Below are 26,543 nucleotides of genomic sequence, written 5' to 3' on the forward strand. Positions count from 1 at the left end.
TTTTTCTTACTCAAATTATTCTTATTGTATTTTTCTAGTGCTCAAATAAATCACATATATGATGTCTAAGTTACTGTCTAGTGTTTTATAATTGAAAAAAACTATGCAGTGGTATGTTTACTGACTAAATAGTTTGTAGAAGCCTTCAAAACAGTTGGAGTCTCATTTTTCATGATATATTATTCAGATTTGAAATAGAAACTCGTGAGACATGTGACTTTCAACCCATTACTTTTCTAGATTGCTCTAGGACTGACTTCATGTATTTTTATATATATTAAAAAAAATTAAGTGTGTTAAAACAAAATTCAAGGCACTTCAGTGTTTTAATATTTTTGAGCATGATCAAATCTGTTTGATAAAAAGTAAAGCCCAAAGGAATTTCTTTCCAAAGACACCAAAATTACGTTTGTAACACAATGAAGTAGGAAACTGTTACATTTTAGAGTTAGGTAGAGCACTTTCAGCTGTCCCATAATGGGGGGGGGGGGGGGGGGGGGTCAGGTTAACAGGATGTTTTAAAGATTTATTTTTGTATTGTGAACAAAATATAGATACATTATTTAAAATACAGACAACATAAATGCACACATTTGAAACATGGTCATACAATAATGTTATAGACTAAATTAAGAAAAACAATGTTGAGAGTGACAAAGGGCTCCCTTGTAAAAGAGATTTGAATATCTCAATGGGACATCACCTGGTAAAATAAAGGGTAAAAAATAAAGGCTTATTTGCTCATTTTATTTACAGTTCTTTAAATATATATATGTATGTGTGTTTGTGTGTGTGTGTGTTCAGATTTAAGATCACCTTCCTGAGTCTTATGCAGCAGATAACAGTGAAAGCTTAAGCAGGTGAAGACTTTAAATGCCACCAGGGGGAGTTGTGTGACAGCGATCACACCCCTGTGTTGGAGCTCTCTGGTGCTTTTGCATCAGGCATCGAGACTGTTCTCTTGGGTGATGTCTCCATTTGAGTGCTTCACAGGTGGCTCAGTATTGTTCATCTCATACTCTCTACTCTCCTCTTGTGCTGCAGTGACTTCTGATAGCATAAGGCAGGTCTCAGTTGGCTGCCCGTCCCCTTGGCCTTCATCCCTGCATGGCGATTCACTCTTCTCTCTTTTGGCATGTTGGTCAGTGTTGCCATTATGATGCTGGAGACTAGAGATAATTCCTCTCAGGTGACAAACCTGGCAGGTGCATATCAGTGTGGTCAGCAATAATGCCAAACAGCCCACTGTGAGAGCAACCACAATCAGTATCAGGTTATCTTCACCAATTGGTAGAGAGAAAATACGGTGTCCTTCCTTGGGTTTAGGAGTGGTCTGAGTGCAGAATGATAGTTTATTTGTTGTCGCTGCAGAGTTAAGTTTGGTTGTCTGCTTATTATTGTTGGATGTTGGTGTGGCTTTGATTGGTGTTGTGTTGTTGTTGTTATCTGTGGGTTCGATTGGTATTGTGTTGTTATCTGTGGGTTTGATTGGTGTTGTGTTGTTATCTGTGGGTTCGATTGGTGTTTTGTTATTTGTGGGTTCGATTGGTGTTGTGTTGTTAACTGTGGGTTCGATTGGTGTTGTGTTGTTAACTGTGGGTTCGATTGATGTTGTGTTGTTATCTGTGGGTTCGATTGATGTTGTGTTGTTATCTGTGGGTTCGATTGGTGTTTTGTTATTTGTGGGTTCGATTGGTGTTTTGTTATTTGTGGGTTCGATTGGTGTGGGTTTGATTGGTGTTGAGTTGTTGTTATCTGTGGCTTTAGCAGGTGGCGTTCCGAAGATCAATGCAAAGTATACAAAATAAACTGATCTGGGGCTTATCATGGTTCTGCAAGACATAAGAGAAATAAGAAGTTTTGTTATTTTACTTTCTTTTAAACTTTAAGACATTATGTATACAATTTTTCTTCCAATCTATCTTCAAGATCAAATGAATGTCCCTGCCCCTGTCCCTTTAATCACCAACACTAAAGGGCACTTTTGGTCCTAATGAATCAATTTCTGTTGAGTTGATTTCTTATCAATGTCTTAAGTTGCTGGGGTATATTGAATTGGCATTGTCGATCTTTCTTTTATGCCAAAAAATCATTAGGATATTAAGTAAAGATCATGTTCCATGAAGATATTTTGTGCATTTCCTACTGTAAATATATAAAAAAGTATTTTTTGATTAGTAATATTCATTGCTAAGAATTCATTTGGACAACTTTAAAGGTGATTTTCTCAGTATTTAGATTTTTTTTGCACCCTCAGATTCCAGATTCTAAAATAGTTGTATCTCTGCCCAATATTGTCAGATCCTAATAAACCATACATCAAGACACTTAAGATTGGTTTTGTGATCCATGGTCTCACACACACACACACACACACACACACATACATATACAGGGCTCCAAACTGTGATTAAAACAAGTCGCATTTGCGACCATAAATATTAAATCACTTTTTTTTATTGCGAGTTAAGGCCTATGTATGTACGTTATCAATTTTAAAGTGTGCATGTAACTTTTTTCCATGCATTAAACTGAGATGATGCGCAACAAAGATTTACTGGAAAAAGAGTTTCAAACAGTCTTCATCTCTGCCACACAGCAGTGATCACACACACAGTTGAACAGCGTGTGAGAGAGAGAAATGATGGAGACTTGAAGAGAAAATGCAGAAAAACAGCGTGCTATGTGGATATTGGCAATATCATTAACAATTCTCGTTTATTATCATTAATAATATGGCTGCTTCTTAAGATATTAGGTCTATGCTGTGATCTGTTAATGTGTGAACTTCATTATTTGAAGTGCACTTCACATCTAGCAATAGCTAAAAGCTCATTGGGCCCTAGGAACGTAGGCAAAACTAACTAGGCAAAAAAAAAAAAAGTAATCTATTATAATTTTGTCAAGAATTATACAAAATCGTCAGTAAGCTCATAATTTGTACTAAAATAGTCTAGTCTGGCTATGTCTATTTGTATATTTCTGCAAGGTCAGCAGACAGGCTCGGGTTTGTTCCAATCAGAGCTCGTGAACGGAGAGCACTTTTCAGAATATCCCGATCCGCTCGCTCATTCCGTGGGTCTCGCTCAACCCAGAATGGCCTGCTGGTTCGAAAATATGCCAGGAGTAACTTTATTGTTTAGTAATAAACTGGTGTTTTCTGTGTCACTGCAAAGATGAAGTTGACAATGCAGACTCGCCATGAACGCCAGAAAGAAATGCACATTTCATATGTATTACATCATCAGATGGCTACGCATCACAAACAGAGTGTGAACATGGAGTTAGGCATATGCCTAGTCTGCTCTGTTCTCGCACTCCACTTAGGCGCGCTGCATCCTGATTGGCTCAGTTAACATATTGCGTGAGGTCAGGGCCACGGAAAATCTTGCTATAAAGCGATTTAGAAATCGCGCAGACTCAAATCGCACAGCCCTAGTTCCCAGGTCATCTACAAGATGGATTTAAATGCTGATAAAGTCGAGGAAAGATGAAACATAAACACATGACAGTAGGATTGAAAAGTTAAAATGTAAAATAAATAAATTATAATAATAAAAATAATGAAATAAACCATGTTTATTCTGTGGCACCAAAAAAATTATTTGTCGCTTAAGCTTTTTTCTTATAGGAGCTAATGGCTCCTTACTCGATTTTTTTGTTTTGTTTGGAACCCTGATACTGTATGTATGTGTGTGTGTTTGAAATTTTATTTTTGAATGTTTATCGTTGGATTCTTTTTTCTTGCTTAGTTCTTCGTGTACAGCAGATGAATTTAATGCAATATATTACATTTTCTTTCATTTTTAATATATCCACAGTGTGCATGAAACTTAGTATATTAGTAATTATATATAATTTTATGTTCCTTAATTTATGTACTATTTATCACAATTTATATACCTTTGCCACTTTTTTATTAAATTGCTGAAATAAAATTGAGTAGCTTAAAAAATAACAAAATAAAATACGTAACAAAAATAAATTTGTTTCTTACCTTTTCGGTCTGTTACTAGTTTGTTCTGATGTTCTGTTATCTGAAGAGGCTGGAATGGCTCTGCGTGGCTGTATGCACACTGTAGATTTGAGCAGAAGTGTTAATTTTAAAGTGCAAACACTCATTAACCAGCGATGAGTTTCCTGTCTGTTCTTTCACTTCTGTTTGCCCTCTTATATTAGGCATGCACATAAACCGATGTGTGGCTAAAGTCATTGTGTGTTTTTGTCAAATTTAAGGCTAGGAATATGTGCAAAGACCTCATTAGACAGCACATTTTACATTTTGTAAAGCATAATCAAGTGCATTTCATGGGGTATTCACCCATGATTTCAGCCTGTATTGACATTTAGTCTCTTTTTATAACCTTTAAGCTTTTATGACCATTGGAAATTCGAATGGATGGCTTTTAGTGATGGGTCGTTCTTGAACAATTCGTTCATTTTGAATGAATCTTAAATGTGACTTGGGAAGAACAAGTTGTTTTGGAGAGTGATTTGTTCAGTTGCTCATACGCAAAATTCTATAGGTTCTGTACTGGTACTAGTAGCTCACCGGTTTCAGACAATGGAGTCTGAGCCGGAAAGAGAGTTAATTAGTTCATCTCATGAGTCTTTGGGTTTTTCGAGTCGTTCATTCAAGGGATACTCCACCCTAAATTGAAACACTGTAAGCGAAGAAAACAAAAAATAACGACTTTATTCAATAATTCACTCCATATCATCATGCTGCGTATGCTCGTCTGGGTCCTCCGTGACACAAGGATGCGCTGTTTTATTTCAAATCAAAACTCAATACATATTTAAACCGCGCATCCTTGTGGCACGTAAGATTTTAATTATATTTAGTAAAATGAACAAAATGACTCAAAAAGATTTATTCATTTCGCTGAACGATACCCAAAGGTCCGAGTCGGTAAAATGATCCAAACTTCCTATCACTAATGGCTTTGTCAAGCATTTGTCTTTTTATAGTTATCAGGAGCCTAATAATAACAGTATTCGGTGGGTTTGCAGGCCATTGTTTCCATTTTATCTGTTTTCCTCTCCTTCACAGATTCAAGACAGGACAGATTAATGGGGACTTACTCATATACCACGTCCTTCTCACCCTCAAACCGTACTACGCCAAGCCCTACGAGCTAGTAGTGGACTTGACGCATGCTGGTCCGAGCAGCCGCTTCAAGACCGACTTCCTCTCCAAATGGTTTGTTGTATTTCCAGGATTTGCTTATGAGAATGTGGCTGCCATCTACATCTATAACTGTAACACTTGGGTACGAGAATACACCAAATACCATGAGAGACTGCTGACGGGCCTCAAGGGCAGTAAGAAATTACTGTTCATTGACTCGCCCGCACGGCTGGCTGAGTATGTGGAACCAGAGCAACAGAAGCTTCCGGCAGCTACTCTTGCACTGGAAGAAGACCTGAAGGTCTTTCATAATGCCCTAAAACTGGCCCACAAAGACACCAAAGTGTCCATTAAGGTGTGTGAAGAAAGATGAATACCTCTTCTTAAAGCTTGGTTTCACTTTTTTTGATTTGTCTCAATATGTTTGATTCTGTCTGTCCTCCAGGTGGGCAGTACAGCAGTGCAGGTGACCTCAGCCGAACGAACACGAGTCTTGGGTCAGTCTGTCTTCCTCAATGACATCTACTATGCTTCAGAGATCGAGGAGATCTGCCTAGTGGATGAAAATCAGTTCACACTGACCATAGCTAACCAGGGCACGCCGTTAACCTTCATGCACCAGGAGTGTGAGAGCATAGTTCACTCGATTATCCACATCCGTACACGTTGGGAACTCTCTCAGCCTGACTCCATTCCCCAGCACACCAAAATTAGGCCCAAAGATGTCCCGGGGACCCTTCTCAATATCGCTCTCCTCAACCTGGGCAGCTGTGACCCCAGTTTAAGGTGATCAGTTATCCTAAAACAAAACATATTTAAATCAACAGTGGTTAGATGTTTACCAGTGTATACATTCTTGAATATTTCTGTCTTTGTTTTGTTTTATAGGTCTGCAGCTTACAACCTCCTGTGTGCCTTAACATGCACCTTTAACTTGAAGATTGAAGGCCAACTGCTGGAGACCTCCGGCCTCTGCATCCCTGCCAATAACACCCTCTTCATCGTGTCCATTAGCAAGACTCTAGCAGCTAATGAGCCTCACCTGACCCTGGAGTTCCTGGAAGAGTGTATCTCTGGCTTCAGCAAGTCCAGTTAGTGTCCCATTAAACCCTCAATTAAACTCAAAAGACCCTTGAGATCCTCCAGCCATTTCAGATCATTACTTGCATTCTCCGTTTTATATATGGAGTTAAGAAGTGTTCTGGTAACCAATAACTTTCCTCTGTAAATGCAGGTATAGAACTAAAGCACCTGTGTTTGGAGTATATGACTCCCTGGCTGCTGAACTTGGTACGCTTCTGCAAGCACAGCGACGATGCCAGGCGTCAACGAGTCACTGCCATTCTGGACAAACTCATTACCATGACAATCAACGAAAAGCAGATGTATCCATCCATTCAGGCCAAGATCTGGGGAAGCCTGGGACAGGTAACGGAACTGAAATGTATTTATGCATTTTGCACGGTAAAGCTGCTTTGATACAATCTGCATTGTATAAAGCACTATATAAATAAAGGTGACTTAACTTATGTGACAAACGTGCGGAACGCCTTTGATTTGGGGTATTGCAGGAGGTGTGTAAAGGCTTATGAGGAACTGCAAAATAAATATGTGAATAACACATTTTCACGATTAACACAAGTTCTGCATTGCTTTTTGCCGTTCCCTAGTCATATTCATGTAGCAGTCACTTCCTTAAAGATATGTACTTACACTTTAGAAAGCATGTATATGGTGAGATGATGGCCACTTCCTGTGTCTGCAGATAACAGATCTACTTGATGTAGTTCTGGACAGTTTTATTAAAACCAGTGCAACAGGAGGTCTCGGATCCATCAAAGCTGAAGTGATGGCAGACACAGCAGTGGCTTTGGCCTCTGGGAACGTCAAACTGGTGTCTAGCAAGGTATGCACACACACACACACACACATGCACACACACACATTTTGTATGGAACAGGCTGAGGTCCCAATTTTAAGAACACAAAGGATGTTACATGATGTGATTCTGTAACAACAGCTCTAATTATATAAGCACTTTGTGGTTTGGTTGGTTTCTTTCTCTCTCGCTGTTGTTCTTATGATCTTTAACCACCTTGTCTGTTTCTGTGTCTCTCTGTCATGAGAGATAGTGATGGTGCTCAGGTCATGGGCTTTTGGATGGTTCATTATGCTCAGCTGGGTTCTGTGAACGATACAAATTTTAACATTGAAAGATTATTTCAAACAAATTCTTTCCAAGCAGAACAATCCTAAAAGCTGTTCTAATGTTAATGGGAAACAGGATTTTTTAAAAAATATTCCTTTATGTATTGTTATTTTAGTATTATTTATACATTTTATTATATATATTTTTATTTTATTTTTATATATACTTTCTTATATATTTTAGTATTGTTTATTTTCTATAATATTTAAGTTTTTTATATTTCTATTTTCAGATTTCTTATTAATGAAATGTTTAATAATTTCATGATTTTGTAATTTTTTATAACAGTTTTAGTACTTCAACTTATTTGAGTAAGTTGCCAAGGAAGCATTTCAAAGTTTAGGTTTTTCAACTTATATTTCTATAATGTTAAATATGTTATATTCACCATTCTATATTTAGTTTTATGTGAACTTTATTTAATTTACTGAAACAGATTTGTAATAGTTTATTATTTAAAAAATGTTAGTTTACCACAACAATGCTGGAATTCTCTCATCTAAATTTGCCTTCATGCTGATCCACAGGTGATCATTCGGATGTGTAAAATCATTGATAAGACGTGTCTATCACCCACACCGACACTGGAGCAGCACCTGATGTGGGATGATATCGCTATCCTGGCCAGGTACATGCTCATGCTGTCCTTCAACAACTCTCTGGATGTAGCCGCCCACCTGCCCTACCTCTTCCATGTTGTGACCCTGCTGGTGGCCACTGGGCCTCTTTCCCTGCGGGCATCAACACATGGCCTGGTTATCAACATCATCCACTCCCTGTGCACATGCTCCCAGCTGAGTTTCAGCGGTAAGCTGACATTTTTGATAGATGTTTTCATGGACCAGTGATTTATTGATGACTGAAGTCTCTTGTTCTTCTGTTGTGCAGAGGAGACCAAGCAGGTGTTGCGTCTAAGTCTCACAGAGTTCTCCCTGCCAAAGTTCTACCTGCTGTTCGGCATCAGCAAAGTCAAATCGGCTGCGGTCATCGCCTTTCGTTCCAGCTACAGGGATCGTTCGTTTTCTCCCGGCTCTTATGAGAGAGAGACCTTTGCGCTGTCATCCCTGGAGACGGTTACCGAGGCATTGCTGGAGATCATGGAGGTATGGTATACTTCATAATCAGGCCCGGTGTGGTAAAGCAGTAAGTGAAAAAGCTATTATATAGCTATTTAATATCAGATTTGTGTTGCTTTGACCAGCATTTTGTACTTATTGTTCATGTGATGCCTTAAAGGAGCTATGTGGAGGTTTTTACTTAAAAATAAACTTTAAGATAGAGTTTTCAGTTGTACATGTATGAGCCCACCATGATGTAAAAAAAAGAATGACACCTCGACTGTCCACCACGGTTGCCTCTATCAGCCTGTAGGCTCAATTGTGTGTGGAGGAGTCGGGCCCGAATTTGCGCGAAAATTCACAAAATGTGACTTCATGTGCGTTCTCGTCTACTTGGGCTTACAACCGTACGGCACGCCAGCCATTATAGTAAGCAGCGGCAATAGTGTTTTCAGATGGACTCTGTGGATGGAAAGAAGCGACCAGCCTCCAGCACAATTCAGACACCCACGGACACTCCTCGTAAGTAAAAAAAAAAAAAAGAGCGTGCGCACTGAGAACAAGCATGAGACTGGCTGCAGTTCCTCTAACGACCACTGGTGTCAGTAACGGTTAGAAATTTCAGAACCTACGCAATGCTCCTTTAAGTTGGTTTTGCAGTGTTCTTTCAAGAAAGTGCTAGCAGTTCTGTTAGTAGTAACTGATCTGTGTTCACAAGAAAATGGTAGTTTAGTTCATTTAAATGCTTGCTTTTTATACTCAGACAGGGGCGTCGGACTGGGGGTAAAACCAGTACTGATTACCATGGCCCCAAAGGAAGAGAGAGCCCTTGAAAAGTCTGGAATATATTTTATTTTACCTTTATATTTTCATGGGGGGGGGGGGGGGGGATCTTGTGCAACGCCCCTGTACTCAGACCTTAAGATAAAGATCAAATGTTATGCATCCGTTTGTTTCATTTCTCTATATATTTCTTTTTTTGCCATGCTTAAAAGTGTTAAATGGTTCAATTGGGTTTTCCCCTTTGTGTTTAGGCATGTATGAGGGACATTCCAGGTTGTAAATGGCTGGACCAGTGGACCGATCTGGCGCAGAAGTATGTGAACTCTGCTCTGTATAAATTAATTTTGGAATAATTTACTAATAAACAAAAGTTTGAGTTCCCTGGTATATGTTCAAGTCAGATTCATAATGAACTTGTGTGTGTTTAATGTGCAGGTTTGCATTTCAGTACAATCCGTCCCTGCAGCCGCGGGCTCTCGTGGTATTTGGCTGCATAAGTAAACGTGTCACACATACTCAAATTAAACAAATCATACGGATCCTGAGCAAGGCCAGCCCTCTCCTCAGCATCGACCGGGTAAGAACCTTTCTACACTGTCAGTTTTCCTTTGAAGCAGCTGTATTGTGTACTGTAATTACTCTGCTCTGGAAGGTGGTACATTTTGATGTGCTATGCTGTATGTTCTGATCGTCTTGGGTGATAATTTCAGTAATCTTTTCTGTCGCTTAAAAAGAACTGTTTTTTTTTCTTAGGGTTTGGAGAGCTGCCTGAAGGGTCCTGATAACTATAACAGCCAGGTGCTGATCGAAGCAACCGTCATTGCCCTCACTAAACTACAGCCTCTACTCAACAAGGTATCAAATGACAGTGTTCTTAGATAAGACTATGTGTGTGTGTGTGTGTGTGTGAGAATGTGTGACTTGTTTAACTATGTGGTGTCACTCAGGACTCACCAATGCACAAAGCACTATTCTGGGTCGCTGTGGCCGTGCTGCAGTTGGATGAGGTGAATCTGTACTCAGCCGGAACAGCCCTGCTGGAACAAAACCTACACACACTCGATAGTCTGCGAGTCTTCAACGACAAGGTTCTAATATAACACTCTCTCATATGTCAAATTGTAGCACATGCACAAACATATGTAGTCCCACGCCACTTGGAAACCACCGGTTATTGGCCAGCTTCGGTTACAGAATAAATTAATCATAAGTGACAAATACACTTCCAAATAAGGCAATTCTACAGTGTCTTTGGTAACCAGTGTATAATTTGAAGTACTTCAAATGAAAGTTGACATTTAGTTTACACTGTAGTATGCTAATGACACAACTACACAGAATATTTGAGCTTAAAAATGTAACGTGAACTAGTGAAGGCATAAGTATCTGTCTTGTCTGTCTCTCAGAGTCCTGAGGAGGTGTTTATGGAGATTCGTCAGCCACTGGAATGGCACTGTAAACAGATGGACCATTTTGTTGGTCTCAACTTCAACTCCAACTTTAATTTCGCTTTGGTCGGGCACCTGTTGAAAGGTATTGAGTGGGTCTAATGCAAAAAATATTTAAACATTGTGTGTGTTTGTTGGGAAACTATCACATTTCTGTTTGTTTTGGGCAGGGTTCAGACACCCATCTCCCACCACAGTGGCACGCACCATCCGGATCCTGCACATGCTGTTGGCTTTGGTTGGAAAACACCTGAACTGTGATAAGTTTGAGGTGAACACACAGAGCGTTGCATATCTGGCAGGTAATCTCCCCCTTTTTCCTCTGTCTTCTCTGGTTTGTGTCTTTACGTGGTTATTTAGGGTTCAGTAGAGTGAGTAACGTTTGTGCATGTGCATTTGTAAAGCCCTCCTCCCAGTGTCAGAGGAAGTTCGTAGCCGCTGCAGCCTGAAACATAGGAAGTTGCTGCTCCTCTCTGATGTTACCATGGAGAGTGTTCCCATGGATACGTTCTCCATACATCATGAAGATCCTAGCTGCAGGTACCACCTAGATAGGAGATTAGGGTGACTTTATACTATCATCTTTTGATGAACGCAAACCTTTTACTTCCCAGTTCATAAAGCATGATCTCTGTCATCCAGAATGCTGCAGGAAAGCCATATGTGGGCATCCCCAAACGTCTCAGAACGGTACTTGGTGGCCCAGTACCCCATAGTGGGGCAGATCAGCCCACGAACGCGCAAATCCATGAGCCTGGACATGGGGCAACCTTCCCAGGTCAACACCAAGAAGCTTCTAGGTAACTTAATGTTGTTTTATGAAAACAATGTCCTAGATATAGACTCTGTCTAAACTTAATGCTTTTCACTATTAGTTTGTGTTAGTGGTTTTAATTAGGTATGCACGATATTATCGGAATCAGCTGTTAAAGGCTTAAAATATAAACTGGCATTGGCCGATTTGAAAAAATGTATGCTGATGCCTTGAAGATAAGACAAATGTGCTCTTGGTGTGCTAGCGATAAGATCAAATCAGCAGTGTGGTCATTCTTAAATTCTTTTGCCTGAATGGTGATTAGATTCATATTTTTTGGACAGATGCATTTAATTTGAGAATGCACATACAGAGTGACGTCCAGTGTATGATAGAGTTATCAGTCAGTAGCGTGTGCGCAGCCTCCCATATTGCCCATCCACAAAGGTGTTTTATTTAGGTAGGCCTACTTGTAATAAAATGAAAAGTAAAATACACTATAACATCAGATATTCTGTATAAATAAAGCTCTAATGTCATAAAGTCATGAGTCGGCATTGGCTATCAGCCAATGTGATCTGAAAAATATCACCATATCGGATATTAGCAAAACTCCAGTATCATGCAACCCTAGTTTTAATGATCTTAAAATGTTTCTCTTAGGCACCAGAAAAAGTTTTGACCATCTGATATCAGACAGCAAAGCACCGAAGAGGCCTGAAATAGAATCGGGTATCACAACTCCGCCCAAGATGAGAAGAGTCGCTGAAAACGAATATGAAATTGGTGAGCGCCACAAAGAAGTGAACTCATTCTCTATGTTTGCATCCATTTATACATTTTTGTTTCCTGTTGAAAGAAACCCCAAGAATGTCACATCACCACCTGCGGAAGGTCTCGGTGTCTGAGTCCAATGTCCTGCTTAATGAGGAAGTTCTCACAGATCCTAAAATCCAGGCACTGCTTCTTACTGTGCTGGTAATGTCTTCCTTTCTCAGACTGAATTAAGTCTCTCTTTTCACTTCCTCATTCACAGATTCACAGAGAGTTTGCACTTTGTTAGAGTTTAAATTTGTTAATTTTTAATTTTCTGTTCCTCTGCCATTTCCTTTAAACCCCCCGCTAGATGCCATTTCTTTTAACACCGATCCAAACCTCTATCCTCTGAATTTTGACTCATCTGTCTTGTTCAATGATTTTTCAGGCCACTCAAGTGAAAAACACATCGGATGAATTTGAGCAGAGGATCCTGTATGAGTTTCTAGCGGAGGCCAGTGTTGTCTTCCCAAAGGTCTTTCCTGTTGTGTAAGTCCAACTCCAGCTCATCTGCTCTTCAATACATTTGACACAGAATGATGAAATGAGGCTCTCATTGTTGTATGTTGACTTTTGTTTCAGTCACAACCTCCTGGACTCAAAGATCAATACTTTGTTGTCGCTGTGTCAGGACCCAAATCTTTTAAATCCAGTCCATGGAATTGTGCAGAGTGTAGTTTATCATGAAGAATCGCCACCTCAGTACCAAACGTCCTACCTGCAAAGTAAAGTGGCACACATCTCTACCACACATGCACATTTCTGTAGAACGGCTGTCAGAGTCTAAACTTTGATGATTGAACAGAGTCAAAGGCCTCTTTTACACTGCCAGTTAAATGTGCCCCAATTCAGATCGGATCTGTTCTATGACAGTGTAAACAGGAAAAAAATGCATGCATTCGGATATTTCGAGATTGGTTTTAGGCCTCATTCATATATGGAAATAAATTAGATATAAATCAGATACGTGCCAATGTGACTGTCATGTAAATGAGGCATTGTGTTCTGTACATTATTAAAACTGCGACAATTTGGTAATTCTACACAGTTTAATGACATCATATGTGACCTGTGTATCAAAATGAGTGTAAATTTGCATAGGCTATTTTGAGCTACAGTCCAAAAAAAAAAAAAAAAGTATAAAAAATTATTAGTACATTTTCTCCGCTTCTCGCGCTGACTGTTATCCAAAGTTTGTGCAAATACCGGTGACGGTGTGTGACCCCGATAAATACATATACAGTATTACAGTATTTCAGAATTCAAGCAGACATAATCTGCTCTGTTTTAAGCAAACGCTTGGGGGAAAACATCTGATGTGTAACATTATATTAGATCCATGCATTACAGTGACGTCTGTAGCATTATCATAATGTTAATCTAACAATAAAAGAAAAGAGGAAATCACTCGCTGCACTTCATTGAACTGCTTTTGTGGTTTTAATAATCAATTTATTTGTAATGAACATGCTTAAGTAATTTTACATTTGATTGTTTTTCGTACATTTTCGTATAGTTTAGATATAAAATGACAACAGTAATGCATTTTTTTTTTCTAGGCTACTTTTACAGTTTTTTTTTTTTGCATCTATTCTTATTTATAATAGCAAAGATACAATTAAAATAGCTGTATTGTGATTATTAATATAGTAATTAATAATAAGACTTCAATATCGACTTCAAATGGGTGACTTCAATGAGTTCAAATGGGTTGCCCGATTTCATCAAATCATAAATCATTTTGACTTGTTTTGTCAGCACAAGTCACATTATTCTCATGAGGAAGCACATGTGGAGGCTGTACATGACAACAACACATTCGCAATGTTTCAGACGGTATGGCAAGTGTAAACACATGAATCAGATATGGGTCACAATTGTAAACAGACTGTCAAAAACATCGGATATAGGCAACAGATCAGATTTGGCATCAAGACCTGCAGTGTAAACGAGGCCATTAACTTCACTGATTGACAAATGCAGGATCAGTGGATGTGAGAGTCCAATCAGAAGATGTGAAATTGGTTAAAAATGTGGTTATTGTGTGTGACTGGAAGATTTTTACATACTTTTCACTTACCTCTACAGCTTTTGGGTTTAATGGACTCTGGAGGTTTGCCGGTCCTTTCTCTAAGGTATTTGACACTGAATTTGTTCTCAAAATGCAACAGAGAAAAACATGGATCATAATCAGTTACTTAACTGCAGTTTTAGAATTAGAACATTTAATGAAAGGATAAAGATTATATGATTATATAATAGCTGCGGTTTATAACATGATTTGTTCTCTGTTCCACAGCAAACTCAGTTCCCAGACTATGCAGAGCTTATTGTCAAGTTTCTGGATGCACTGATTGATACCTATCTGCCCGGCATCGATGAGGAAACAAGCGAGGAGGGTCTGCGGACGCCCACCTCACCATACCCTCCACCTGCCCAGAGCCAGCTCAGCATCACTGCCAACCTCAACCTCTCCAATTCAATGACCTCACTGGCCACCTCCCAGCATGCACCAGGTCCATATATAAGACATAAATAATTATATAAATATAAATTTATTTTATGTTGCCTCTAACTCTTACTATCTCTGTAACAATTGTGAGTTTTTCCAGCAACTGTTTTTTTGCAGATCAAGCATGATTATGTCACTTCTTACATCTATCAATCAATCAATCAATCAATCAAAGTAATCAAACTTTATTTATAGAGCACTTTAAAACCAAAGTGGACCAAAGTGCTATACAGAATAAATAAAAACATAAAATACGTAACTCATACAAGGCATAAAATACAAATGAAACCATGAAGAGACATAAAACATACCATAGAAACAATAAAATAAACATCAGGGGCATGTTCAAGTTCAAAACGGTGCGCAACGTTTTGCTACGGTTTCCGGATTGAACGTCATGTTCCCTGGAAACGGTGTGCATCGGTGTGCAATGGGGTTTGAGATGCATTTTCTCTTGTTTGGTTGGTGTGTCAGAACTGCAGTCCAATCAGCAGCAACATGTTTATAAAGCATGCGGTATTAAAGTGAACTCGCACAATGGCTTCAAGGAAAATAATGTACAAATGTGTTCGTTGCAGCTCGGTATACGCAACAACTGAGGATATTAGAAAACATGTTTGTCGTAAGTTTTATTGTAAAAATATAGGATATCAACATCAACAAAATGATGTAGTTTATATTTTTAACTTCAATGCAAGTGTATGACATTTGGTATATAAATAAACAATGGTAATTATGTGCTTTTCCTAAAAATGAGAAAGAAAATATAGAGAATGGCCTTTTCAGCTGCCATAGTTGCAACTCTTGCGTCATCAGAACAGTGTGTTCAACGCATCACCGTTTCGGTTTAAAAAACGTTGTGCAACGTTTTGTCGGGGCTGAACGCAGCCCAGGTGTCAAAGACCTTTATAAATAAAGTTTGATTACTTGATTGATTGATTGTGAAATGCATATGGTGTATGCTCTAAATCTTTTGTTTTCCCTTATAGTAGAAAGTACTGTGCACTCCGCCTCTGTTTGTAGCAACAACTTTGCCGCCTTTTGTGTGTGCTTTTGCATATCTTTTTATATCTTGTTGGTCTGTACAGTATGACTGAAAATTCATTGACTCTTAAATTTAACTTGTACAATTTAAAGCTTTAAATTAATGTAAAAATATAGGCTATATATCTTGACACTTCAGAAAATCATTTTGTTTGTTTGTAGCTTTGTATAATTATGCATGTATGTTTTTGCTTTGAGCAGGAATAGATAAAGAGAAGGTGGATCTGTCCCCCACCACGGGGCTGGCAGCTAGCGGACGCACACGCCACGGTTCAGCCAGCCAGGTCCAGAAACAACGCAGTACCGGCAGCTTTAAAAGACCTAGTATCAAAAAGATTGTATGAGACCTACAGCACAGCAGGGTGTAGCCCCTGCTGGTCCTCTGACATGCATTGCGCTGCATTTTATGCAGTTTCTCTTCACTTCTGCTAAACACCCCATTTATGGTTATCTTTAGGTTATCTTGAAACTGTTCAGCCGTGCTTGCCAGGAATTAAAAAAAAAAAACTGAACGCCTGTTTTTAAACCAGTCACTGTTTGACCAAGTATGATGGGAGGAAGTCCAATAAGTTTTTGGTTTGGTTTGTGCAGAATATTAACTTGGTTATTTTTACTTTTGAATCACATGCATTGTTTAAAAGCACTAATTTCTGTCTTAAATTTAACAGATGAAAGTATTAACCAAGTGCCATTCTTTTTGTTCAGATGTATTTGATTTTATTTACTTACATCTTTAGTGGTCATTTCTTTTTAGGGAATGAATGATTTTGTTTCCTTGATATGTGAGCTGTACCCTGAAACAAAAATGTACAATTGTCCATGCAGTACTGCAAGAATTAACCTTTAATGGACTTTACATTTTATAGTACAAGGAGGAAATATTTGTGAGAGAAGAGTTGGGTTGCTGGTTCATCTAATCTATGATCCCTGTCCAAGACACCACTTACTTTTCCAAATTACTTTGTGTGAATTTCTGAATTTTTTGCTTTTATTTCTCAATATATTGAAGCTCTTGTGGTGGTTATGATCCGTCAGTTTTGAATTAGAGGGGAAAGTTTAAAGATTTAATTTTAATTTAGCATATATAAAAAACAGTTTTGCCGGAAATATAACAATCAGCTGTCAGCTGAAAAAACATTCGGATCAAAAAAAACAAAAAAAAGGAAGACAGCAAAGATCTCATTGGGTTTCACTATGATATGGCCTCTGGAACAGAAAAGTGATTGAAAAAAACTTGCTTTCTTATGGTCAATTCTTATGCTCTTTTCAAAGTTGACTTACTTTTGCTTTTCCTTTACCATTCTGGATACCATCCAGTTTTGAGTTTGTTGGACTACAACAGGCTTTATTTACTGGTCATATACAGTAAATGTTATGTCCTGTGTGCTGATGTTTGCCTATTTGTTTTATTTTCCTCTCAAATTAAATCCATGCTTGAAATCTTTTATCATTACCCCTTATACAGTGGTGCCATTTTGACTCTGAAATCTGTGTATGTGGGACTGGGGTCAATTTTATTTTCTTCTGTTCTCCTAATCGTTTTCATATTGGTATGTCTTAACATGAGAAAGGTCAAGGGTTGAACATGACTTAATGTAATGGCCGAGATTGTTGGATGTTTCAAACACTAGAGTTTTTTTCTCTTTCGGCACTTGAGGTTATGCAAATGTTACATAATTGTTCTCTTTTTTTTTTTCTTTTTTTATGCTGAGAGCTTCAACTCTGTAAATATTTTTTGTGTAAAAATAGAAAAGTATATTTACTACACTGTAAATACAAGTGACTATGACATTGTATTATTTTGCTTTTTTGTAAAGCAGTCCGTTACTGAATATGTACAACATAAAATATGAATTACTGTCAATCAAACATGTTCACTGCATTATGTCAATAACATGGAGGAAATATTGAGGGTTGCACTGTAGATCAAAATCTTTGTTTCCTCTGGACCCTCTTCATAATACATTATTGTTATCATCTGATTTCATATTTACATATGTAACACTAATAAAGTCCATTTCTGTCCAGTTGGTTTATTCTGGTTTGTCTTAAAACTTGTTTCGATGTTGCTGGTAAAAAGGTCACACTTTATATCTAGATGAATCACATTGAAAGACTAGATTCTTGATCTGTTTTTTTTTAAGTACATGGATCTATACACATTTTATTAAAAATAAAATAGTGGGGGGAAAAAATTAACAATAATAAATAGGTACTTTTGGAATACTTGTAAAATCCATGTAAATTGACCTAATAAATCTTGACAGGGATTTTTAAATTAAATTGTAAATAATGAATAACTTGCTACCCTGTCTTGATACAGTATATTGTGCTACCTTGAGTGAAGCATAAAATGCTGTTACACATTCATAAGGATACAACACTTACATAAAGGATTTTCTTCTGTTTATATATGTTATTAAAATGTTAATTAAGCTCAACAAAAGTTTACCTTAGTTTCTAATGATGCGCATTAATCTCAAGAGTGTTTCAAGTCCGACTGTTTCCCGCCTATCAGTTTGAGCAGGAGATCAATTGTCAACAGGCCACACCCTTTCTCGATCAACCAATCAAAACAGTTTTTACCTGTTCAGCATTGTTCCCTCTGTGTCTGTGATTGGTTGTTGTACAGTATTTATTTATTTATTTATTTATTTATGTATTGTAATCTTGTACTAAATGTTGTAAATAATATTTTTGCAATTACATTTAAATTAATCGTTCATAATCACGTTGTTATTTTTGTTATTTAATTTTACATCACAAGCTAATGATAACTTTTTTTTTCAACACAAAAAACATAATTTACAGCTCAAAATAGGTTTTAACAACAAACCTAAATATAGTTTTAATTAAACAATATACAAAGATCTTGAAAAATAATAATAATAGTGTTACTGTAGCTCAATTGGTAGAGCATTGCGCAAGGTTGGGGGGGTTCATATGATAGGTAAAAATTAAAAGTCTGAATGCACTGTAAGTCGTTTTTCTTTGGGGCGGTCGGGGTTGGGGGGGGGGGGGGGTAAAAGCGTCTGCTAAATGCATAAATTTAATTCTTAATTTTTATTTTTTTTTAATAATAAAAAAACTCATTAAGCCAGGGGAAATATAAATTTAAATAAATAAAGTTTGAGAACAAGAAGAAGAAGGAGAGAGAGAGAGAGAGAGAGAGAGAGAGAGAGTGAAAAAAAAGTAAACTGCTAAATCCCACCCTCTCAAAGGCTAGTCAATAGCACATTATAAAGCATAGACCTAAATATTATACTTTGTGCACAGCGTATAAGATTTTAAGGCTTTGACACCAAATTGTCTCCAAATAACATTTCAGGTCTTTACAGAAAAATAAGAAATAGAGTTTTAACAGACAAAATTGCACAATTATGTATATAAAAAAATCCAAATAAGACAACCTTAAACACCAAAGAAAGAAAAAAGATAGAGAGACCAAAAGGTAGCTATATGGACACAATCCCCAAAAAAGATGACATAGCATACTAGACTCATCTTCCACTCCTCAAAACGAGCAGAGGAGATCCATCTTAGGAAATATATTTTTAAGATAAAAGTTTGACAGGGTAAAATCAGTGTAGTAACTTAAAATATATCTCTTTAACCTTATTAGTACTTAGATATTTTTTAGGGAAGGACCACACTTTCTTAGGAATACCTTCAAAAGAATTACTCCAATAAAATATTACATAAGGGATGGTAATTATGTCTTTAAGAATAGCTGCCTAATCTTTCTATTCCTGAAAGAGGGACTGGACAAAAGGCAAATCTTTCCTATTGCTGTTTCAAAGAGATGTGTCAAAGAAACACAAGAAGGTAAAGAATAAACTGAGTTTTTTTTAAGTGTAATTTCTTCACTGGGGATGGCATCCCTCACTGTGGCAAAGTCACGAGGAGTGACTGATTTCTGATGATAGCTGTCACGAGCACGCGTACGCTCCCGTGACGTCACGCACACGCCAACGCTGCTGAACCTCAAGGTGAGCAGAAAGATATCAAGAACAAGCTCGAGCAATTATATAAATTGAAGATCTCGTTCTGATTTGTTTGTTCGGTGGCGCATGTGTTGATTAGTTAAATGCATCATTTGGTTTTTTAACATGTTTTCACATTAATACCAAAATTGACTTCATCCACGTTTTGACCCCATGAAGGTAATCTCATTACTCAAATGGGATCATAGTGTAGTGAAGACCATTTGTCAAATAATTAAAATCACAGAGGACTGCTTCGTTTAATTGAACAGATTTCTCCTCTGAATTTGATGGCTGCATGTCATTAGTCCAACTCATTTAACTGCAATTCAATAAAAATGCAGTTTATTAAACAACATAAGAAGTTTTGAAGAGTCAGTTTGGTATTAAGATTCATGTTTGTCCTTGTATACGGAAGATAAATTATTGACACATTTTTGTTTTTTGCAAAAGCTACTTCTCTTTGCTGCCATGGCTTTATTTTCACCGATACAGTAAAAAAGTTTGTTTAGGGATCAGAAGTTTTTTTCAGTGTATTTTGACCTATATTGGGATATGCCACTATATTGAAATTCCTCTTTTTATTTTTCTCCACATACACATAAATTTAAGCTTGACATCAACCTCATATTGAGTTAAATTGTTAACGCTTTAAAAATGATACTGATACTCATGGGTGGCCAGAAATAAAGATGTTTGGTGAATGTCATGGTGACAGCTGTATTTAACAGCGTCAGGTTTGTCGATTATGTGTTGCTGGGATATTTGAGCTGTTAATGAGATTGCTCTGGTTCAGTCTTCTATTGCAGAAGTGTTGGTGTCAAGACTCAGTCCCTCTCAGAGCTCAGATGTCTCTCCTTACAGTCTGGTGCCACCCAAGATGACTAGGGATGGTCTTAGTAGATGTAGGCTCGCTGACCCCTCTCTCTCTCTCTCTCTCTTTCTCTCAGTGGAAAGAGGATGCTGCTGTCGTTTAGGCCACTGATCTCGGTCTCTGTGTTGACTTTGCTGAGCTGGTGCTGGTACAGCTTTAGAAGGAGGAGGACGACAGTTCCTCTCTGGCCTAAAGAGAACGTGTGTTGTTCGGACCGCAGCAGCCCCGTTGACCCCTCCCCTGCTGACTCCAGTATTTTGAGGGAAAGGTCAGTAGTGCAGACCACACGTGAGTTGTGTCTTGTGTTTAAAGGTTGCATACTTGGTTAGCCACAGATTTAGGTGCTAATATATTCTTATATTAGTCTTCTCTACAAATACGTGTCATCTGAGTTGTAAACTTGACCCACGGGAAGTCGTAATTAAATGATGCTAAGGAGTCCACATTTTTTTTTTCCAATTAAAATATGAATAACATAAAATATTAATGAAACATCTAATTCATCTCATGTAATACATAATAAATCATCCATTTACCAGTGGGAGTAATGTTTCCAAATCTTGGTTTATGTTGAAACTTATCTAAGTAATTCACTTTTGAAAAAACAGACCGATTTGCTTTTTCCAGAGTGGAGGCAAACACTGGACTCTTTCTGTTTTTCTTCTCTTACAGTGACCTGAACATGGACCACATAGTCTCGAGTTCCTCTGAAATCAAAACTCTTACCAGCGCCATATCCAAAATAGGCCTCACTAAGGGAGTTCGACCCGAGCCGGAAGGAGAAGTATCTGTTCGTTTCCCTGAGACTCTCCTAACTGAGCAAGAAAAGGACAACATTGCTGGTGAAGGTCATCCAGACTGTGGAGAAGTTAGTGAAGATGACTCCTGGCTTGAGTCTGATCCGCTTTGTCTGTCTTCAAACTGCCTTCCCATCGACTCTCACACTTTAACTGAACAACAGTCAGGTCCTGTCAGCTTGGACAGTCATGATGGCAGCAGCCTGTCTGATCTCTCCCCTGATAGAGGCCTGAACCAGGAGAACATTGAGAAGATCAGCTCTGTTCTGGTCCAACAGGTCATAGACGCCGCAGCAGAGGACTGGAAAACCCAGGAACCCAGTGAACCACACCAGCTTCCTAGTATTTCAAAACCTCCAGAGGGTGGATTCCTATATGCTGCTCTAGAATCATTCAGCGTTGACGACGACAGCAGAGTATCCCTTCAGGACGTGGGGTCGTTCAGGGAAAAACTACTCAGCCATTTAGGAGCTTCTGTTGGAGATGATTCTGGCTGTGGTTCCTGCTTTTCAGAGGATGCCCCCGGTGTAGAAGGGCTCACCAGAGAGTTGTCTGAAGAGGGCCAAGGGTTTTTGATGAACCCTAAAGAAGCAGACACAGTCAGCATTGAGAGCAAAATGACTCCCAGCATGCTTGGAGTGACAGAGGGAGAGGATGAGGCCTTGAGAGGTGCATGAAACAATTATTTTCCAAACTCATGCAGTTATCCTCCCGTTTAATTATTACCATTTTAAATGAATTTTTGAATTTTTTTGTAGGCCTGTTAATTTATGCATTTTATTTTTTGGCATCTATATAAAGTCAGAATTTATATGCATCAATCACAAAGCAGTAAAAATGTCTGTGTGTGACATTCACATGGATCCCGTCTCCAGGTTCAGATGTTAAAAGCTGCATTAGTGCTGCCACTCAGGTGAGCAGCTTGGCTCCACCTCCAACCCCACCCATCATTTTCTGGGACATAGAGGTACCAGCGGTGAGCCCCGCCCACAGACACACCCACATATGGATATTAATAGAACATTAGCCCATTATAAGACTGTATGAATGTGTTCAGAGATGCACCACAGCCGAAAAGATACATGATATTGATGAATTAGACTACAGAAAGCTCAAGTTACAGGGCATGTAGAGGCCTGCATACTTTGTGTGTGTGTGTGTTTAAGATTTAAATCAAGAGCTGTCTTTACAGCATCTAGTTGGTCGATTGATTGGGAAGCAGGGGAAGTTCATGAACTTCCTAAAGCAGAGCTCTGGAGCAAAGATCTATGTCTCCATACTGCCGTTCACTCAGGAGATTCAAATCTGCCACATTCAGGGTGAGTTCTCCCATGATGACGACGGGTATCTCACTCTATCCAGAAGCCTAGTGCTGAATTCAGGTCTGTGTTTGTTCATCCAGGCACACAGCAGCAGGTGGATGATGCTCTCTCACTCATCAGGAAGAAGTTCAAAGATCTGGATCTGACTAACTGTGTTCCCCTGCCCTGCCTGCCCATCACATCCTGGGTGAGGACCCTTAAAATCAAATCCTATAAATCCATTACAAATTCATATGACCTACTACTTTAGAACACCAAAACATCACGAAAGCATCACAACTCGTGACTTAGCAAGTTTTCTCATATTGTGCAATAGCTTTGTGTGAACAAATCTAAATTTAAGAAACATCGTCAAATATGATGCTACTTTGAAGACATTACATATCCTGATGTGATGTGTCTTGAGGTGGAAGTTTTAAAAGCGGCGTTGATCTGTTGTCTCTGTAGCTGCTGCTGCCTCAGGATGTGTTTGTGGAGGTGATGGTTTCACGGGTAGAGGCGGGTCATCATCTGTTTGTTCAGCAGCACAAGCATCCATCTTATCAAGCACTTTCCACACTTATACAGCACATGCAGCTCTGCTATTCTCAGCCAGGATGTCCCAGCCTGCCCATCCCTGTCGAAGGTATATAGACCTTTACTTACACACATAGATCATAGTGTGGAGAGTGTAGGTTTTATATTCACATTTACATGTATTAATTTAGCAAATAACAACACAACCTCTGTCTTTAACATAGCGTGTTATGGTTTTGCTTAATTTGCTCTTTCTCTCTCTTTAAGAATAAGCACAGCTTTATTGGCATGACTTTAAAAAGTACTTTTAATTTCTTTATTGTTACCATTTCCCATATTTTAGAATACCAGTAAATGAGAATAACTCAATTTTAAGAATGTAGCAACCGACTTCATGAAGTGGATCCTAGGATGTTGTTGAAAAATGTTTCAAAATAAAATGTCCTATGCTCACCAAGACTGCACTGATTTGACAAAACAGCAAAAATATTAATAAAAACAGTATTATTATGATGATTTTTTATATATTTTTTAAAAGGTAATATATTACGGTGTTAGTATAATATAGAAATCAATTTCGAAATAGAAATCATCAATAATATTTAAAAATGTATTTGCTGTCACTTTTTATCAATTTAATTCATATTTACTGAATAGTATTATTCGTTTATTTAATTTTTTTAATTACTGACTCCAAAATTTTGAACATGTACAGTATACACACACACACACACACACACACACAAAGACAGACATAATCATTGATAGTATATTTCCTAAATGTTAGGACATGTTGCTCAAAATTTGGAAGGACAAATTATAATTAGGTTTCATGGAGGCAATGTAGTCATTTCTCAAAATAATGTGGATTTCTTGTCATCTAGTTTGAGGAAGGCTGTCTGTTTTCTGTCTGTCTCTGTCAGTGGGGGTGGTCTGTGCTGCTCCGGTAACAGGAAGTGGCTGGCAGAGAGCCCAGGTCATCCAGTATGACAGAGAGTCTGGACTGGCTCACATCAGATATGTAGATGATGGAGGTTATGACAGTGTGAACAGCGCCACCCTCAGGCAGATCAGGTCAGGTGGCTTAAGTTTGGTTTGATTGTTTATCTGTAATTGTTTTGGCATGAGTTTATTCTGATATTTGGAGATTGTTTTCACAGGTCAGACTTTGTAACATTGCCTTTCCAGGCAGCAGAGGTTCTGTTGGACAATATCACTCCTTTGCCAGGTTAAACATTGAACTGTTCAATTAAGTCAGTTTTGTAATACATATTTGTTATTATTCTTTGTTCATTTTGTAAAAAAAATCTGACAAATAAATCATAGATACCGAATTATGCTAAAAAACAAAAAGCCTTTTTTTTTTTGCTTTGATAGGAGAGGAGGAGTTTTCCCTGGAGGCCAAAACAGCGCTAAAGGAATTAACTGCAAATATGGCCTTAACCATCAAGGTTATAACAAACAAACACGTTTGTCTTTCCAGTTTTTCCAATACATTAATTAATCACACAGTATTGAATGCTTCTTGAGATTTGAGGTTCTCAAACTTTATTTGTCAGCCCTTTGACCTAAAATATTTACTTCAAATTAATACAGTAATTTCACAATACCTTTGAATGTTCACAGTCAGTTCATGCTCACATGACATGCAGCTGAACAAAGTATTTTTTAAATGTAATTGTAATTATTACTAGCTTTTTTCATCAGCTTGCAAATGTTTCATCAGCTCTTCACTGTTTAATCTAAAACAGCTCTGAGGAATATTTTCATTTGTTTTTCTGTAAGAAATCTGATTTATGTTGATTTATTCTTGTTTATGGTCAGGTGACAGGCAGTCATGATGGCCTTCCTCTGGTGCACATGTGGAAACAGACAGAAGACGAGGTGTGTATGTCTCATTTTTATTTATTCGATCCTTACATTTCAGCTATAAGTGTTACTTCTGTGCTTTGTGGGTCTGCAGGTGGTTCTGGTGAACAGATTACTGGCTGAACGGGGGTTTTGCGCCTGGTTTGAGATGCAGTGATGGCACAGCTTTTTGCTTCTCCTCTCTTGATCACCCTTTTGCACTGTAAATCAAATATTCCACTCTCTGTATATTTGTTTGTTGTATGAAGATTATGTTGGAAACCGAATTTTTGAAGAATTATCTTTAAATGGTTAATATTACACTATTTGATGTTATTTAAATAACTGAATTAAGTTATTGCCCCAGAATGCATTGCAGAGTAAACCAAAGCTGTTTACGTGAACACCTGCTGATATTGTACAGCTCTCTAAGATTTCCTCTTGAATGCTGATGGTTTGATAGGTTGTGTTATGCTCAGGTATTTTGATATTGAAGTATAAAGGTTTTTTGCAGTATTTTTTTGTTCTCCGTTTAGAAATATTTGTTCTTCTCTCGGTCTTTGTATTTTGTTTCTTTTCTGTAAGACAAGGGTGGGAATGGTGTTATACTCTCTGAATGTAAAGCTTTAAAGAACTCCAGCAGTGAAGAGCATTATGATCCCCTGCTGAAATGAACTTGTACGGTTCAGTGCTCTGTACTCTCATGCTGACGCTGCCAAACATCCTCACTGCTGTTGAAGTAAAAGATCTGTGGATATCGCAAACATGGTGTGCTTTTCTGTCTTGTGTGCTTATGCTGACTTTGCCTTAAATTACAATCAATATACTGCTTAAAACTTTATAAACTGCTTATAGGCTCTAAAAAGAAGTTTATAATTTTTGAAAAAACAAGCTTTTTTTTTTTTTTTTTGTGAACGCTTCCCTGAAAAACCTGCATCACAGCATATTCTACAAAACAAAAGCTAAGAGTTGCTGGGGGAAAAGGACACAATAAATCTCTCCATATGTGGCTCCATATCAACTTTTAATGCATGGTTTATCGCTGATTTTAAACGAGTACCAACTTCCATAGCAATAATGACAGTTGTTTTAGCCCATGTCTGATTTATTAAGTATGAAACAGTATCTTCTTAATAGTTAAAAAGTGTCCGACTTGGAAAAAAAACGACATGCACCTGCTACATCTGGCCAACAGATGTCTCTCTGAGTAAAGGTTTGAATGGCTTGTTACTAGTAGGTCTCGAAAACAGTGTTAATTTTTAAAGGTGAGGATATTAGTTGATAATTGACATTTTTCAAATAATATTGTGTGTGAAATGTAACTGCTGAATCTGTTGCACGTGCACTCTCATATTATCCTGTCCTAACATTAAGATTTTTATTTCACTAGCAGAAAATCCTCTCATTTCCAGAGTAGCCTGATGAATGTTTATTATCCTCTGACACTG

At 38.0% G+C, this 26,543-nt stretch overlaps 2 protein-coding genes across 5 annotated transcripts in view; both read left to right on the plus strand.

The window, feature by feature from the left end:
* The window catches only part of nf1b (neurofibromin 1b), a 55,641-nt gene extending 37,859 nt beyond the window's left edge, over positions 1-17,782 (plus strand). For both annotated transcript variants that reach the window (XM_026220072.1, XM_026220074.1), the window contains 22 exons: positions 5,054-5,486; positions 5,577-5,917; positions 6,020-6,222; positions 6,366-6,559; positions 6,897-7,037; positions 7,868-8,147; positions 8,229-8,443; positions 9,433-9,494; positions 9,617-9,758; positions 9,935-10,036; positions 10,129-10,269; positions 10,588-10,714; positions 10,800-10,931; positions 11,034-11,169; positions 11,272-11,429; positions 12,047-12,169; positions 12,243-12,361; positions 12,588-12,688; positions 12,782-12,924; positions 14,288-14,334; positions 14,499-14,715; positions 15,957-17,782. In XM_026220072.1, the coding sequence (XP_026075857.1) occupies positions 5,054-5,486; positions 5,577-5,917; positions 6,020-6,222; positions 6,366-6,559; positions 6,897-7,037; positions 7,868-8,147; positions 8,229-8,443; positions 9,433-9,494; positions 9,617-9,758; positions 9,935-10,036; positions 10,129-10,269; positions 10,588-10,714; positions 10,800-10,931; positions 11,034-11,169; positions 11,272-11,429; positions 12,047-12,169; positions 12,243-12,361; positions 12,588-12,688; positions 12,782-12,924; positions 14,288-14,334; positions 14,499-14,715; positions 15,957-16,099 (3,700 nt within the window). In that variant the 3' untranslated portion in view covers positions 16,100-17,782. The remainder of the gene's footprint in view (positions 1-5,053; positions 5,487-5,576; positions 5,918-6,019; positions 6,223-6,365; positions 6,560-6,896; positions 7,038-7,867; positions 8,148-8,228; positions 8,444-9,432; positions 9,495-9,616; positions 9,759-9,934; positions 10,037-10,128; positions 10,270-10,587; positions 10,715-10,799; positions 10,932-11,033; positions 11,170-11,271; positions 11,430-12,046; positions 12,170-12,242; positions 12,362-12,587; positions 12,689-12,781; positions 12,925-14,287; positions 14,335-14,498; positions 14,716-15,956) is intronic.
* A 1,878-nt stretch (positions 17,783-19,660) lies between these two features.
* LOC113054491 (A-kinase anchor protein 1, mitochondrial-like) lies at positions 19,661-25,917 on the plus strand. Of its 3 annotated transcripts, none has more exons than XM_026220077.1 (12): positions 19,661-19,744; positions 20,689-20,880; positions 21,285-22,078; positions 22,285-22,385; positions 22,602-22,728; positions 22,812-22,918; positions 23,179-23,356; positions 24,171-24,321; positions 24,408-24,475; positions 24,625-24,698; positions 25,072-25,131; positions 25,211-25,917. In XM_026220077.1, the coding sequence occupies exons 2-12, from the start codon at positions 20,699-20,701 to the stop codon at positions 25,271-25,273; spliced, it is 1,905 nt and encodes a 634-aa protein (XP_026075862.1). In that variant the 5' UTR covers positions 19,661-19,744; positions 20,689-20,698; the 3' UTR covers positions 25,274-25,917. The 3 variants fall into 3 exon arrangements, with proteins under 3 accessions (XP_026075862.1, XP_026075864.1, XP_026075863.1); XM_026220079.1 differs by having other exon boundaries at positions 22,285-22,376; XM_026220078.1 differs by lacking the exon at positions 19,661-19,744 and adding an exon at positions 19,799-19,918.
* Positions 25,918-26,543: the final 626 nt, after the last annotated feature.

The sequence above is a fragment of the Carassius auratus genome, chromosome 35 (genome assembly GCF_003368295.1).
Source record: "Carassius auratus strain Wakin chromosome 35, ASM336829v1, whole genome shotgun sequence".
Classification (NCBI taxonomy): domain Eukaryota; kingdom Metazoa; phylum Chordata; class Actinopteri; order Cypriniformes; family Cyprinidae; genus Carassius; species Carassius auratus.